This window comes from Crinia signifera, chromosome 9, assembly GCF_055691185.1.
Source record: "Crinia signifera chromosome 9, ASM5569118v1, whole genome shotgun sequence".
Lineage (NCBI taxonomy): Eukaryota > Metazoa > Chordata > Amphibia > Anura > Myobatrachidae > Crinia > Crinia signifera.
The window spans coordinates 145,805,881-145,821,165 of NC_139225.1; the positions used below are offsets into that span (position 1 = coordinate 145,805,881).

The 15,285-nt window shown below is 48.3% G+C and overlaps 1 protein-coding gene across 1 annotated transcript in view; it reads left to right on the forward strand.

Moving 5' to 3' along the window:
- The first annotated feature begins 5,721 nt into the window (after positions 1 to 5,721).
- Positions 5,722 to 15,285, forward strand: part of LOC146036244 (complement factor B-like) — a 36,604-nt gene continuing 27,040 nt past the window's right edge. Inside the window, exons 1-3 of the mRNA XM_083160122.1 lie at positions 5,722 to 5,873; positions 10,524 to 10,627; positions 14,100 to 14,232. Coding sequence (XP_083016248.1) covers positions 10,559 to 10,627; positions 14,100 to 14,232 — 202 coding nt within the window. The 5' untranslated portion in view covers positions 5,722 to 5,873; positions 10,524 to 10,558. The remainder of the gene's footprint in view (positions 5,874 to 10,523; positions 10,628 to 14,099; positions 14,233 to 15,285) is intronic.

The following is a 15,285-nucleotide window of genomic DNA, read 5'->3' on the forward strand; positions in this document are numbered from 1 at the left end:
CAGATGAAGAAAGAAGACCATCCATGGAGGACCTGTGTGAGTAGGATTTCCTTCCACAGGTCCAACATGGATTATCCTCGGACAGGACGCCGGAGCCGCCGACACGGAGCCGCCGACACGGAGCCAGCGACCTACCAACGGGATCAAGATAGGTAAGTATCAGTATGTGTGTAATGTGTGTATTAAACTTTTATTTAAAATGGGTGTCAGTGTGTTTTATTTAACTATTTTTTTTACTGTGGCACTACAAGACCCAGCGGGCCCTTTAATGCCCAGCACGCTGGGACTTGTGGTTCTCCAAGTCCCAGCTTGCTGGGGAGGCTTGCTGGCACTTGTAGTGCCACAGTAAAAAACAATAGATTCATCTTTTTTTTTACACCATAATCAGCCCGATGCCCACCGCCCAGGGGCATCGGGGACAGTACCAGGCTTCAGCCTGGTCAGGTAAGTCCTGGAGGGGGGGACCCCTTCATTGGGGGGGTCCCCACTCCCCCAGGGCCCCTGGCCAGGCTGACTGGTCGGTAGGGTTAATGCTTTGGCCGGGGGGACTTGCATAAAAAGTCTCCCCCCGGCTGTGGCATTACCCTGCTGGCTGGTTTTGCCTGGGGCTGGTTCTTAAAATACGGGGGACCCCTAGTCATTTTGTCCCCCGTATTTTGGGAACCAGCCCCAGAGCAGGAGCCTGGGGCTGGTTGTTAAAAATCAGGGAACCCCTATTTGTCGGGATCCCTGATTTTTAATTACCGGCTCCAGGCTCTGTCAGCCTGGTGCTGGTTTCGGCTGTGGGGGGGGACCCCACACCGTTTTTTTTTTATTTAATTTATTTATTTAATTTTTTTTTTACATCTTGCAGCCTGCACGGATCTGACTGATCCGTGCAGACTGCCTACAAATAATTCGTATTAGCAGCCGTATATACGGCTGCTAATACGAATTCCTACGGGTTACAAAGCAGTCGTATATGACTGCTTTGTAAATCCCCCTCCGGAACACGACTTTGCATACGACTCAAACAGTCGTATGCAGTCGTAGGGGAAATACTAATACGAAAAACTCGGTTTTTCATATTAGTAAATTCCCCCCATAGGTGCACTATTCTATTAAGGGCAAACAAAAGGGATTTAACCTGTTTTTTTGCACCAAGTTTCTTTTCTTGATCACATCAATTACAGAGGATCCTCTCCAGAAAAATAAAAAATAAAACACGTTCAGGAGAAAACACTATATTCACAATTGAAACCATGAAAATGGGTCAATTATCAGGGATTTTTCTCCCGCCAAAGTCTTTCACTTTGCACTAGGACAAGCTCGTACTCTCTTTTACTAAGCTAAAGTATATTAATGAACCACTCCAGGGGTGGATCCAGGATAAAATGACAGGGGGGGCACCATGGTAAAAGAGGGTTTGGGTGGGGGAGGGGCAGTGTTAGTGGTGCCAGTGTACATGCTAAGAGAGTGACAGAGAGAGGGTGGGAACGGGATTAAAAATAGGCCCTGGCATTTAAAGTACGCAGGCCCACCATGGCGACAAAAGTGAAGGATGTAGTTGTGTGCGCGCCGAAGGCGCGCTCCGGAAACGGGGAGTGGCCGCTCAACAGGGGTGTGTCCTTGAGTATAGTGTACAACACTATATACAACTTGTACACATTATGCAAAAAAATACTAGACCCCATTATACTCACCCCTTACACATGATGCCAAATGGAATGAGCCAAAATTCACATAATGCCACATGGATTGATCCAAAATTCACATAATGCCACACGGATTGAGCCAAAATTCACATAATGCCACACGGATTGAGCCAAAATTCACATAATGCCACACGGATTGAGCCAAAATTCACATAATGCCACACAGATTGAGGCAAAATTCACATAATGCCACACAGATTAAGCCAAAATTCACATAATGCCACATGGATTGAGCCAAAATTCACATAATGCCACATGGATTGAGCCAAAATTCACATAATGCCACACAGATTAAGCCAAAATTCACAATACGCTTCATAAACAGGGACATTGTCCCCCAAAGGCGCGCATTAAATATTTACACCATGTTAAGCTACACGCCATTATGTCCATTATGTATTATGCCAAGCACTGTAATGCCTATTAAAAATTATGCTACATAAGTGCTGCTCCAGAGTAATCTTCCCTCAAAGAACATGAACAGCCATGAAATTACAATTCAAAAATAAAGAAATCGGTTTACACGCAATATCTCTGGAACCGATTGACCGATATGGACCAGCCTGGTATCATATTGAAGGCTCAGCTATTTTGAATTGAATGGAGTTGAATTGAACTGGCAGCCATCGGAACTGGGTGGGGGTCGGATTTGACGGGTCCCATATTATCCTATGGGGAAAAAACGTTACAGCTTTGCCAGGCGATATCTCCGGTTCCCGGGGGGCTAGAGACACGGGGCTGGGCTCGTTGGCCCTCAGCTACAAGATGAAATGACAGGGGGGGCATGTGCCCGGGTGCCCCCCCCCCTGAATCCGCCACTGCATCTGTGAGTATACACACAAGCGGCTCTCCAGTTTGGGGGTTCGGGTTTAGCATTTTTTTTTATCCCCCTGGACCCTAGTGCAGAAGAGAACAGACCTGCGGGGGAGCATGTTTGTATGTATGTATTATGTATGTATGTTTGTGTGTGTAAATTTGTGTATGCATGTATGTAATAAAGCTCTACTGTTCTGGGTGTATGTGTGTAACTATTATAACATTGGTTATGCAGTGTGACTAAAAATCCCAGTGGGCCCTTTATTGCCCCACATGCTGGCACTTGTGGTTCTCTGAGTCTATGCATGCGGGGGAGGCTTGCTGGGGACAGCCCCAGGCTTCAGCCCCGGGTGGGGGGTCCCATACAGGATGCGCATGTAATGGCCGGGGGACCTTGGGTAAAAAAAAGTGTCCCCCAGCTGTAGCATGACATCGCTGGCTGTTGGAGCTTGGTGCTGGTTCCAAAATACAAGGGACCCCCAATATTTTGTTCCCCTTTTTTTTTTGAACCAGGACCAGTCCAAGATTCCAATACTGGTTTCTTAAATATGGCGGACCCCATAATTTTTTTTTAGCCCGTATTTGGGAAACCAGGACCCCAGCAGGTTTTAAAAAAAATGTTACAATAAGCCGCACACTCATCCTAATTCGCAAGTGATTTCGCCGTCATTATGTGTATTGCAGTTATGGACTGTGAGACATATTTCGTACACTGTTATCCTGACATTTAAATGATTTTAATGTCACACGATGAAGTTTCATTAAAATATATATATTTTTAAATTGCATAAAATAATAGAATAAAATGTATCATGTTGTCCCCAACAAGGCTAATTATATCAATGGTAGAGAGGTTAATAAATCACATATGACTGTATATACACAAGTAATGTCTAAGTAGGCATGAGTTATAAGGTACAGACGTCAGTTCTTACTTTGGTTATAGAGATGTAAGATTCTCTGGAATGAAATCAGATGATTTGTGAAGCTGGGCATGCGACAGTAGGATAGAATGAATGCCAGGCCTGTCTGTCTTTGCTGCACACTAAAGATCAGTGGATGTATATATATTGTACTGTATGTAGCAATGTAGGAAGGTACCGAGAACATACTGTACTGTGCATCTTCAGTCAAGATTTGCTGTTGACCACAAGAGGGCAGTAAAGAATCACAATTTGAATGTCGTTTGGAAATGCCATAGAACTGATGATTATGGTAAAGCTCAATCTGACAGAGAAGTAGGACTACAGTGCTTGAAGAGGCATGTGGCTTACCATGTCGACATTCATTATGTCGACGTTCAGAATGTCGATATGGTCTGAATATCAACAATTAGGGTATTGACACATACTCACATACCGGGCATATTGTTGACACTATGCATTCAGACCTTTCTCAGGAGCAGGGGCGTAACTGTAGCACCGCAGCCCCCGCAGCCCCGGGGGGAGCGCTGTGCATGTGGGGGCGCCGGGGGGCTGCGGTGTTATAGTAATGCCCCCGCCCCCCATCCCCCGCAGGCTTACCTGTCTGCGCGTCCCGGCTCCCCTCCTGGGTTCAATCAAATCTATGGAGACGGGCCACGATAAAATGGCCGCCCCATAAAGCAGAGAGTTACTGTCTGCGGTATGGGGGCGGCCATTTTATCGTGGTCCGTCTGCATAGAATAAATTGAAGCCAGGAGGGGAGCCGGGACGCGCAGACAGGTAAGCCTGCGGCGGTGGGGGGGCACGGGCGTAGCTTGGTTTGGGCCACCCCATTAAGCCCGGGGGGGCCCAAAACCAAGCTACGCCACTGCCCAGGAGATATGCACATTGGAGTCTCAGCAGAAATACATGAAAGATCCTTCAACAAAACTGATCTATGTCATACTTGCCTATCCACCTGGAATGGCTGGGAGGCTACCAAAAATCGTCTCCACCTCTCAGGATGGTGGGCAAGTCTCCCGCATGCTTCACCCCCCCCCCCCCCCCCCCCCCGGAGCCGCTGAAACAAATTTTGGAATTTGCAGGTCCACTTGGAGGGATATTGCGTCATTCGGCATCATTTTAGCCACGCCCCCTCACCACGGACCCGCAAATTGTGGATTTTGTGTGGATTGAGGGCTTTGTGATGTCAGCCTTGTCCCCGCCTCCCAGCATGCAGCATTGGGTCTCCTCTCTGGCTTCTCCCAGAGAGGTAAATTTGAAAGTCGGTAAGTATGACGTGGGTTGAACCCTGCATTAACTCCATTAGTCTCCAGGGCCCTTATTCTGATCGGTGCGGATTTTCCCGCATGCGGACGGACCGCCGATGTTGATCGTCTGCGCATGTGCAGAGGTCACTCTGCGCATGTGCAGGCGATTTCGCCGCACGGATTCTTTATACGCCGCACAGGGGGCGTAGAGGGGCGTGAGGGGCTACTTAGCCTCATTACCCTATGCATACGCCCCGCGTTTCATGGGCGTTCCCATGCAAACGCGGGGCGTATGCATGGTAATGAGGCCGTGACGCGTGGGTACGGGGCGGGCATCTGACATCGCCGGATGTCAGCTGCCCGCCCCCATACATGATTTCATACGGACAAGTGTCTGTGTGGTCTTGTGTGGCGGGACCTGGTGGAGCGTGCGGCCCTGCATTCGATGTTCGGCGACCATCGAATGCAGGGGCTGCTCCCAAGACGGAGGAGGCGTATCCCCGTCCAATTTCATGCGGATCGCCACATATCCGCGTACGGACGGCAGGTGGCGATCCGTATGGAAGGCGGGGATTCGCCTGCACGGTCGTGGCCGCATATTCTGATCGGGCCGCACCGATCAGAATAAGGCCCCAGGTTATGTTGTTGCTTACCACTCATCTCTATCATACCTCCCAACTGTCCCGTTTACCGTGAGAACGTCCCTATTTTCGGGGACGTGCCTGCGGCCCACCTGGGGGGGGGCAGTTGGGAGTCCCTGCTGCCACCTGCTTGTCAGCGCACAGCGTCTATTCCCCACAGTCAGATGGACAGCAACGGCAAAACAGGGACGTGGCCTCACACGTGTGATGTGATTTGAAGGCCACGCCCCCTCATGTGAGGCCACACCCCAGAAATCTTGCTGGTCCACCAATGAAAGTTGGGAGGTCTCTACACTCCATGTACCACAGGTAACATTATATCGCCATCGCCGTTTCTCGAGTCTGCTTTATTTAAGTGCTGATTTGTGTGATAAAAATATGCTAATTCTACCCGTGACATTATTCTAATAGCAAAGTAGAATTCAGTATAAGCCAAGAGTGAATCTCAAAGTGTCCTTTCTATTTGCAGGCCCATCTGTGTTCCATGTACAACTGGGGCCTCCTGGGCATTAAAGCTACGAGGGAAATCTGTGTCTTGCAACGACCATAGTGAGTGCGGGGGAGAGGGCCTCTTGGGGGAAGGGTTCTAAATGAAAAATCAATATAGGGAAACGTATTCGAGAATTAAAAATAAATATACTAAGACATAAAGGGGGGAATTTACTAAGCTAAATACACCTGGATTGGGTATTTGGCGTATGCAGGTCGTATTTATGGCACATTCGTATTTATGCCATCGAAAGAATACAAGCAGGAATCACCATTCAGTTGAATGGCGATTCCTAATTTACTAACCAGCCGCATGTAATATACGGCCGCTAATTGCTGCAAAAATACGTCTAGAAATTAGAACTCATTTCCATCCGTATTTGGGTGTAGCCTGCACTGATCGCATTCAGTGTTAAAAAATAAAATAAATAAATAATGAAAAAAAAAAAGCGCTGTGGGGTCGTTCCCCCATAACCAGCCCCTGGCTGAAAGAGACAGTCCTGGTTTTAAAAATTCAGGGAATAATTAAAGTAGGGGTTCCCCATCATTTTTTAAAACCAGCACCAGGCTCAAGGGCTGGTCCTGGTTCCCAAAATATGGGAGACAAAGTGACTAGGGGCACCCCGTATTTTGAGAACCATCACCGGTCCCAACCAGCCAGCAGGGTAATGCCACAGCCGGGGGGAGACTTATTATATAAGGTCCCGTGGCTGAACCAGCCTGACGCTGACCGGTCAGCCTGGCCAGGGACCCTGGGGGAGTGGGGACCCCCCCCCCCAATGAAGGGGTTCTCCCTCCAGGATTAACCCTGCCAGGGCTAAAGCCCGGGGCTGTCCCCAGTGCCCCATGGCGATGGACACTGGGCTGTTAGTATTTGTGGGGGAAAAAAATAGATACATTCACTATTGGGTTCTGCTGTGAAACTATGAGTCCCAGCAAGCATCCCCCACATATTAGGTCTTGGAGAACCACAAGTCCCAGCATGCCGTGCATTCATGGCCATTGTGGGCTCATAGAACCAGTAACCAAATAAACATACACCTACACCAGAAATGTATAACTTGTATAACTATTACACGCACACACACACCCCATACATACTATACTCACCTACCTTGACATGTAAGTATCGGTCCCCTTGTCCAGTAGATATTCCATATAGGAAAATATACTCACCAGCACCTTGGCGGGATCACGTCCTCTTCTTTCCATGTAGAATCCACATACTTGGCAAAAAAACAAACCGCACCCCCGCACCATGCCGAACTTGTTAACATTCAGCACTTCTCACTCCGAAGTCTGCTATTGGTCGCCTAGCAGCCAATCAAGAGCCGACTTTCGGAAATAATTCAATGGTCGGAAGCATTTCTCTCCCCTTCAGCCGCATTCGAGGGCATGTGTTCACATACATCTTCTTGCATGGTACCGAGGGGATTCGGCATAGGGGGCGTTCGGCTGGGCGGCGTTTCAGGGCTCGCGGAACAGCGAACAACTGCTGCTTAGAATGTCGACACAAGCATTAGGTCGACAATGGGAAGGTTGATAGTAAAAAGGTCAACATGAGTTTTTCACGTTTTTTTTAGCCGACATGTGGTATGTCATACCCTACCATTCACTATGACGGGTTGAGTGGTTGACATAATGTATGTCGACCTTCATACCGTTGTCCCTATGACTCATACCCCATATAAACCCTGAGTACTAGTTAATGGAAGCCGCTTGTATTTTGTTGCGCATGTAAACATCCAGATGTACCTGCTCTGTACCTGCTCTATACCTGCTCTGTACCTGCTCTGTACCTGCTCTATACCTGCTCTGTACCTGCTCTGTACCTGCTCTATACCTGCTCTATACCTGCTCTGTACCTGCTCTATACCTGCTCTGTACCTGCTCTATACCTGCTCTGTACCTGCTCTATACCTGCTCTGTACCTGCTCTATACCTGCTCTGTACCTGCTCTGTACCTGCTCTATACCTGCTCTGTACCTGCTCTATACCTGCTCTGTACCTGCTCTATACCTGCTCTATACCTGCTCTGTACCTGCTCTGTACCTGCTCTGTACCTGCTCTATACCTGCTCTATACCTGCTCTATTCCTGCTCTATACCTGCTCTATACCTGCTCTGTACCTGCTCTATTCCTGCTCTGTACCTGCTCTATACCTGCTCTGTACCCGCTCTGTACCTGCTCTATACCTGCTCTGTACCTGCTCTATACCTGCTCTGTACCTGCTCTGTACCTGCTCTATACCTGCTCTGTACCTGCTCTATACCTGCTCTATACCTGCTCTATTCCTGCTCTGTACCTGCTCTATACCTGCTCTGTACCCGCTCTGTACCCGCTCTGTACCCGCTCTGTACCTGCTCTATACCTGCTCTGTACCTGCTCTGTACCTGCTCTATACCTGCTCTGTACCTGCTCTATACCTGCTCTGTACCTGCTCTATACCTGCTCTATACCTGCTCTGTACCTGCTCTATACCTGCTCTATACCTGCTCTGTACCTGCTCTGTACCTGCTCTGTACCTGCTCTATACCTGCTCTGTACCTGCTCTATACCTGCTCTGTACCTGCTCTATACCTGCTCTGTACCTGCTCTATACCTGCTCTGTACCTGCTCTATACCTGCTCTATACCTGCTCTGTACCTGCTCTATACCTGCTCTGTACCTGCTCTATACCTGCTCTGTACCTGCTCTATACCTGCTCTATACCTGCTCTATACCTGCTCTGTACCTGCTCTATACCTGCTCTATACCTGCTCTATTCCTGCTCTGTACCTGCTCTATACCTGCTCTATACCTGCTCTGTACCTGCTCTGTACCTGCTCTATACCTGCTCTATACCTGCTCTATTCCTGCTCTGTACCTGCTCTATACCTGCTCTGTACCTGCTCTATACCTGCTCTGTACCTGCTCTATACCTGCTCTATACCTGCTCTGTACCTGCTCTGTACCTGCTCTGTACCTGCTCTATACCTGCTCTGTACCTGCTCTGTACCTGCTCTGTACCTGCTCTGTACCTGCTCTATACCTGCTCTATTCCTGCTCTGTACCTGCTCTATACCTGCTCTATACCTGCTCTGTACCTGCTCTATACCTGCTCTGTACCTGCTCTATACCTGCTCTGTACCTGCTCTGTACCTGCTCTGTACCTGCTCTGTACCTGCTCTATACCTGCTCTATACCTGCTCTGTACCTGCTCTATACCTGCTCTGTACCTGCTCTATACCTGCTCTGTACCTGCTCTATACCTGCTCTATACCTGCTCTATACCTGCTCTGTACCTGCTCTATACCTGCTGTATACCTGCTCTATTCCTGCTCTGTACCTGCTCTATACCTGCTCTATACCTGCTCTGTACCTGCTCTGTACCTGCTCTATACCTGCTCTATACCTGCTCTATTCCTGCTCTGTACCTGCTCTATACCTGCTCTGTACCTGCTCTGTACCTGCTCTATACCTGCTCTGTACCTGCTCTGTACCTGCTCTGTACCTGCTCTATACCTGCTCTATACCTGCTCTATACCTGCTCTATTCCTGCTCTGTACCTGCTCTATACCTGCTCTGTACCTGCTCTGTACCTGCTCTATACCTGCTCTGTACCTGCTCTGTACCTGCTCTGTACCTGCTGTGTACCTGCTGTGTACCTGCTCTATACCTGCTCTATACCTGCTCTGTACCTGCTCTGTACCTGCTCTGTACCTGCTCTGTACCTGCTCTATACCTGCTCTGTACCTGCTCTGTACCTGCTCTATACCTGCTCTGTACCTGCTCTGTACCTGCTCTGTACCTGCTCTATACCTGCTCTGTACCTGCTCTATACCTGCTCTATACCTGCTCTGTACCTGCTCTGTGCCTGCTCTGTACCTGCTCTATACCTGCTCTGTACCTGCTCTGTACCTGCTCTATACCTGCTCTGTACCTGCTCTATACCTGCTCTATACCTGCTCTGTACCTGCTCTATTCGCTGTAGCAGTGAAATATTTCCATTACCTTCCAGTTCTTTTGGGGATTTCATTGCAGGAAAACATGTGCAATGTTGTACGCCTCGTTATACAGGTTGAGTATCCCCTATCTAAGATTCTCAGAGCCAGAAGCATTTTGGATAACGGATTATTCCATATTTTGGAATATTTTAAAAATGTCCTACTCACCTGGTTGTGTGGCTCCCTGGCGTCTGGCTTCAGGGGCGGTCCCGACTTGAGAGGCATCCCCGGCGCCCGGCTTTTGTGGCATCTCTGGTCTCAAAGATGCATTTCGCAGGTGACATCATTACATCACCTGCACTCCCGCGCAATGCTTTATTGTGAACGTGATTCTGAACAGCCTGGCAGGCAGCAGTACATGGGAACCTTTATCTGCCAGGGGATGCTGTAAGTGCCGGGTGGGCAGCAGTACATGGGAGCCTTTATCTGCCAGGGGATGCTGTAAGTGCCGGGTGGGCGGGCAGCAGTACATGGGAGCCTTTATCTGCCGGAGGATGCTGTAAGTGCCGGGTGGGCGGGCAGCAGCTCATGGGAGCCTTTATCTGCCAGGGGATGCTGTAAGTGCCGGGTGGGTGGGCAGCAGGAGAAAAAAAAAAGTACAGTCCTAAAACTACTGTTTTTGGAATAGTTCAGATAACAGATATTCGCATTGTAATATATTTAACGTTGTAAAACTTTTAGATTTTTACATTTATTTTTATTCATTTATTTTTGTGTTTTTTAGGGAACCTTTTACTTTCAGAAGAACTGGTCAAAGCAATGTTTATTGCTGAGGAAACACAAGGAGATCTGAAGCAGATGAATGTTCTCATAAAGCAGAGGAGCAAGGTACTACACCCTCCTATATTATACTATATGTATAACTCATTGTAACTCCAAACAAGATGCATCTCAGAGAGACCTCCTTGATAAAGTCAGAAGGACGAAACGCGTTGGGTGACTCTAGCCCTCCTGCCTCGCCTAAAGATAAGCACTTTCTTGTTGTTTGCGCCTTAGATTTATTTTATATACTTTTTACCCATTGTAATACTGCTGTAAGAGATTATCTCCAAACCAGTTTAGGATAGAAATCTTTTTGCTTTTATTTCTTCTTATTATGCTGTATAAATAAATATATATTGTTTTACATTTATACTTTTATACTCTCTTACCAATTATTTATATATTTAATTATTTCTATATATACCTTTGGTCAGGTCCATGTACACTGTAATCACCAGCATTATATTTATATAGGATCTTAAAATTTCAGGCTTGCACCACCGCTATATCCATATCTTAAATCGGGATGCAGTTACAATCCCGGCGGTCGGGATCCCGGCGTTCAGAATCCCGACCGCCGAAATGCCGACACATTCTCCCTCCGTGGGTGTCCACGTCGTGGCGAGCGCAGCGAGCCCGCATGGGGGGGGGGGGGCGATCCACGTCCCCCCCTTGTCGGCATTTCGGCTGTCGGGATTCCGGCGTCGGGATTCTGAACGCCGGGATCCCGACCGCTGGGATTCAATACTGAATCCCTTAAATCAGAGCAATTAGTCGCTGTATCTTCATCCATTGTGCACGTATATATAATATACTAGGTGATTCATCGCGCCCTACGGGCGCTCTTCACACCGTCGTAAGGGGCTGCGCCCCCTTAATATGTGAACATTTGTATATGAGAAAGATGGTTAGAATTGTATGAAAGATGCCTGTATTGCAACTTGAGTTATAGGTGAAATGTGTTAAATAGAGAGCATATGATGTGGAAGGGGGGTGTATTGTTTTGTTTATTTAAAAAGCGGTTACAGAGTAAGATGTACATGGATAGTGTGGATGGTACAGTGACATTTGTGGGTGTGTGTGTGTGTGTGGGGGGGGGGCTGTGTGTGTGTGTTGTTTAGGTGTGTGTGTGCAATAGTATAGTAGGGTGTTTCTGAGTCAGCGGCTCCCCACTGGCGGAGGTCACGACACATGAAAACAGGAGGCTGGGTAGTGATAGGGGTGTGTGGGCATAAGGGGGACTAAAGAGGAGGGTGGGAGATACTGTGCAGCTTCTGCCAGTGGGTGAGGGTCCAGCGTGGCAGTACAGGATGGTGGCCCTTAGTCAGTGTCTCCTCCTACTGGGTGGGAGTTAGGGTACATGAGAGCAGGAGGCTGGGCTATGAGGCATGATAGGGGCATGTGGGCAAAACAGCGTCAGCGACTCCCCAGTGGTGGAAGTTACGGTTCAGGAGAGCAGGAAGCTGGGTAGTGATAGGGGTGTGTGAGTATACGGGGGACTAAAGAGGGGCTTAGGGGTGGATGCCGTGAATTGCGGGAGGGGGATTGTGGGTACCGCGAATTGTGGGAGGGGGGGCGCGGGGGGTTGCAGTGAATCGCGGGAGGGTGGGTCGCGGGGGCGGGGGGTTGCCGCAATGACAGGAGGGGGGGGGTCAGGGGTGGGAAATCGCGGGTGGGGGAGGAGGTGAGGGGTGTCCGCGAATCACGGGAGGAGGGGTCGTGGGTGGATGCCGTGAATTGCGGGGGGGGGGGGGGGGGTGTGGGTGCCGCGAATTGTGGGAGGGGGGGGGGCGCGCGGGGGGTTGCAGTGAATCGCGGGAGGGTGGGTCGCGGGGGGTTGCCGCAATGACAGGAGGGGGGTCAGGGGTGGGGAATCGCGGTAGGGGGGGTCGTGGGGGGCACCGTGAACCGCGGGAGGGGGGGCCCGGGGGGTTGGCGCGAATCGTGGGAGGGGGGGTCGCGGGGTGCTGCGAATCGCGGGAGTCACCGGGGGTGCCGCGAATTGCGGGGGGGGGTGTGCTGCAAATCGCGGGAGGGGGGTCGCGGGGGGTGCCACGAATTGCCACAAGAAAAAATCAACACAGAAAGGTCAACACATGTAAATGTTGACATAAGTGTGGCACTTCATTGAAGTCCATGTCGACACATGAGAATGAATATGAAAACATTGAAAAATAAATCTTGTCAACCTTTTTCATTGTCGACCATAGCCATGTCAGTGTTTTGCATGTACCATTTAATCGTGGGGATGCCGTGAATGGGGGGGGGGGGGGGGAGGGAGGGAGGTGCATACCCAGCATGACCCTCTCCAGGAGGGACACATTGCTCTGTTTCTGGACTTTCTTCTTAATTTATGGATTACCATCACCTGTGCTTAAACACCTTTCTTATCAATTACCCTGTTTAAAACAGGTGATGACAATCATAAATTAAGATGGAAGTCCACAACCCAGCGTTACAGCTCCAGACACACTTTGAGTGACAGATGTAGCCAAATATATAAGAGATATATATAAGAGATATATATAATATATATATATATAGCGGGTAACTGGTTCCAGTGAGTGGTTAATTCCTCTGTAGTAGGTAAAGGAGTGGCACTCAGAGACTTGAAGGGTGGGACCAAACTTTAATCCGTGGTCAACGTTTTGGGGCCACACTGCCCCGTCGTGAGGAGGGCCTGGGGTACAGAATGCCCTTTGTCCCCCCTTTAATCTGGCTATGCACTCACCAATCCAATCATAGAGCTCAGCGCACAACATAATCAATGCATTTAGAATTTAAACTTGCGGTATACGGTTGCTAGGTTGACAAGAGGAAAGTCGACATGCATTGGGTCCACTGCTGAAGGTTGACATGGGTTAAGGTCAACACTTTACAAGATTGACACATGGGGTTAGCTTGATAGGGTCATTAAGTCGACACAAGTATTAGACCAACATGGCCAAGGTCGATAGTCAAATGTTCAAAATTAGGTTTTTCACCTTGTTTAGCCGACATGTGCCGACAGGAGGTATTTCATGCCCTACCATCCACTTGGTTGGAGAATAAAATAGTGTGCCAAGCGTAGGGAAGCACCGTGCCCGGTGCATGGAGAGTGCACGCAGTGCAACATTATTGTTTCCACGTCGACTGTGTCGACAATTGGGACAACAAATGTGTAAAACCTTGTCGACCTTTTTGTTGACTGTCGACCTTTGTCATGTCGACCTAATGATTGCGTCAAACTGATGCTTGTGTCGACCTAACCCCATGTTGACCTTGTGAGGTGTCAACTTTGACACATGTTGACCTTCTATGGTCGACCCAATGCATGTTGACCGTCTTCTTGTTGACCCTATTCCCCTGATGGTGCCTAGGGGCTTGTTGGCTGAGGAGATAGTCCCACTCAGCGGCAGCCCTACTGTGATGTCGCTTTGTCCCGGACACCAGTCATATCCCAGATCCTGTACAATATAGTTCACAGACGCCGGGTCCGGTCTTCCCTGTATGGTTGTATCTCCCTTCCTGCATCTGACACCTTTCTCCTCCCCCACAGAGGGACGCCTGCCTAACGGATGTCAAAAACATGAAACAGTTTGAGAATGTGGCCGATATTACAGACGTTGTGACCGATAATTTCTTATGCACAGGAGGTATAGAACCACAGGTTGATCCTCAAACATGCAAAGGTAATTAGGGATAATGATTTCTTCTAGAACTGTTTAACTTTTAATTTGTTTCCGTTCTTCCATATATGTTGTATACCTATCAACTCCTTCTGCCGGCATTGTGGACTTTAGTGAAATTTCTGGTTCCACACCTGCTGTTCCTCTTCTTGCCCAATGAGTTCCTAACCTGTAGATTCTCATATACTGGTTTCCACAGATTTAACAATGCTTAAAACAAGACACTTCAAGAGGAGAAGTTCAAAAGGGCCAAAGTAGCCTTCAAAATCTCATATTTATCAGATTAGGTCCTTGCCTGGAGCACCATAGCTTGTTGGGAAGACTTGAGTGACCAGTTCCATTCTTCTGCATTTATCTGGACTTTTCCCAAGGTCTTTGATAAACCTAGGCTAGTATCTTTATCATCTGTAGGGACCATAATCATACTGTAGGTCAGTGTGTCGTACAATTTTGCCCCTGGTGTTAGAGTTGGATTGGTAGAAGAAGCTGCATTTCTGAGAGGGTTTCCCTATAGACCTTTCTCTCTTGGCTCAACATCTTCAAGTTATTGGCCATCTGGGGAAATTTTTAGCTGACTTAATATTGGTTAGATCTCCATAGCAGTCTAAGTTCCAGCTTGTCCATCCTTGCCCAAAGCAACGCTTCTCATCATTCTTGTGCCAGACCACTGATCCGTTCCATGTTCCAAAGAAGCCCAGGGAAATATCCTGATGGTCATCTTCTCGGATCTATTCCTAATTTCCTTGGGAGTACCAGCAACTGGCAAAAGTCAGATTGTATTTATTATTTATTTAGCACCTTCTAGAAGATAATAGATATAATCTGATTGTTTGCTACATCCCATCTTTAACAGAATTCCTATCTTAGTAAATTTATCCCTATAGATCACGGAGTTGACAGTGTGTAGATAGACAGTCAGTAAGATGACACCAAACAGTCAATAGGTCAACACAAGCAGAATGTTGATATGGAAAGAGTTGGCAAATAAAAATGTTCACATGAGTTTTTCAGGTGTCAATGTTGATTCCTGAGTGTGTGGTTCCCCCCATTAGTGTA